Raw genomic sequence first — 1,731 nt, 5'->3', positions numbered from 1 at the left:
AGCGTGGGCGCTCACTCCGAGCGCGTTCGCAGACCTGCCTCTGCACGACTTTTTGGACCAGCGGCGTGCAAACGGCACGTCGTACATGCTGCGAGAAGGCCGCGACTCCTCACGGGGTGACTGCCTCGCGCTGGTCGCTGCGAACCGACTGCTAACCCGCGTCCCTTGCGGCGGCGCCGAAAGCGCTCGGTGGGTGTACGATTCCACCACCATGGCCTTTCACCCCGCGCAAGACACGTCCCTGTGCCTCGACATCTTCTCTTTCTCCTCTCTCGGCGTGTACTGGTGTCACGGCGGCCCCAACCAGCTCTTTCGGAGCTCGGAGCGGGAGGTGCACTGCTCGCCCTACGACGAGCGCTTCTGCGTGTCGGTCGTGAGCGGCCGGTCGGGCGAGGATGCACGAAGGAGAGGCGAGGAGGGACCCAAAGACGAACTGCGGTGATGTGATCTGTGATCTGTGATCTGTGAGGGTCCGCCCGCAGGCGCATTTTGTATACCGAGCGGTGCCCGGTGCCGAACCTGTCGGACCTTGAGACAGGTGATGTGTAGAGAGAGGAGAGCAAACTCCCTAACTCAGTTTCAAACTTGCCACACCAATATACGGCTTTACAGATTACACCAGATCACACCGATCAGACCGTGCAGTACATCCCCGCGTCACGAGCGACGTCAGGTCGCACGCAGGTGCAGCACCGCTTACGTTTACGCATACATGGAAATCTCTGCGCAACATCGGAAGATCCTTGGACTGTAGATCGTAGATGCCTTTTAGAGATCTCTTAAGTGGCAAATCTCCTGCCAAGAGCAGCAGTAGATTGAAGAACTGGTGGAGGCAAATCTTCTCCGGTGTAGATGCTCGAGAGGAGTCTGAGATCTCGCGTTTGGTGCGTGCAGTCGCTTGAGATCTTGCGACAGAGGTGGAGATTCTGACTTCGCGCCAAAGGCGCCTAGAGATCGTGTGGGCCGACTGGAGATTGCAAAATGGCGCGAAAAGAGGGTGGAGATCCTTTTGCATTGTGAATGAGTCCATAGCGCATCTCCTTGAAGGTTTGAGCCCCCCTCCTCCCCCGGGCCCCCGAATCGACAGTGGAGATTGGAGATTGGAGATGGAGATCGGAGATCTGACTGAATCCGGCCTAAGATGACGACGTTGGAGATTGGAGATTGAAGATGGAGATCGGAGATCTGACTGGATCCGGCCTAAGATGTAGCGATGCCGGAGATTGGAGAGTACTGGAGAGATGGAGATCGGAGCCCCCCAGCCCCTAGTGGTGTCTCATCGATTTTTTGTTTTGTTTTTAGATAAAGGTCTGTGCGCGGACGGCCCGGGGAGCCTGCGGCGCCATTTTAATCTGCGCTCCTCTTTATGGCCTGCGGCGCCTGGCTTGAGCTTGGAAGTGTAAACGAGTCCGCCAGGGCGGTCTGCAAACACGAAGCGCGCTGCGCGGCGCGCGCGGTCTACGCCGAACTGGGGGCGGTATCATGGTTCACGCTGCCCACTCGGCAACTAGGCTCGCCGACATTGATCACGCACATAGACGGCGCGCGTGGCGCCGTCAGTATTCCGTGCGGGCTGGGCGGACTCGTTTACCCTTCCGCGTTCAGGGCCGGAGCCGCAGGACATTCTGAGCAGCGCGGATTTCCATGCCGCCGAGGTTTCCCCGGTTGCTGGACCATCCGACTCCGACTCTGACCCTCACTACGGGCCAGTTACTTGTACCACTAGGCCCC

The 1,731-nt window shown here is 58.9% G+C and overlaps 1 protein-coding gene across 1 annotated transcript; it reads left to right on the top strand.

Annotated features, from left to right (window-relative positions):
• Window positions 1-85: 85 nt before the first annotated feature.
• Window positions 86-442, top strand: EMIHUDRAFT_253283 (hypothetical protein; the record flags this gene model as incomplete). The annotated part of the gene is made up of 1 exon (XM_005785116.1): window positions 86-442. One exon carries the CDS (start codon window positions 86-88, stop codon window positions 440-442), a length of 357 nt encoding a protein of 118 aa, XP_005785173.1.
• Between the last annotated feature and the right edge of the window lie 1,289 nt (window positions 443-1,731).

This window comes from Emiliania huxleyi (genome assembly GCF_000372725.1).
Source record: "Emiliania huxleyi CCMP1516 chromosome Unknown EMIHUscaffold_1639, whole genome shotgun sequence".
In the NCBI taxonomy this organism is placed as follows: domain Eukaryota; phylum Haptophyta; order Isochrysidales; family Noelaerhabdaceae; genus Emiliania; species Emiliania huxleyi.
Note: the sequence above shows the minus strand (reverse complement) of the source record. Positions and strands in the feature narration are given on the sequence as shown.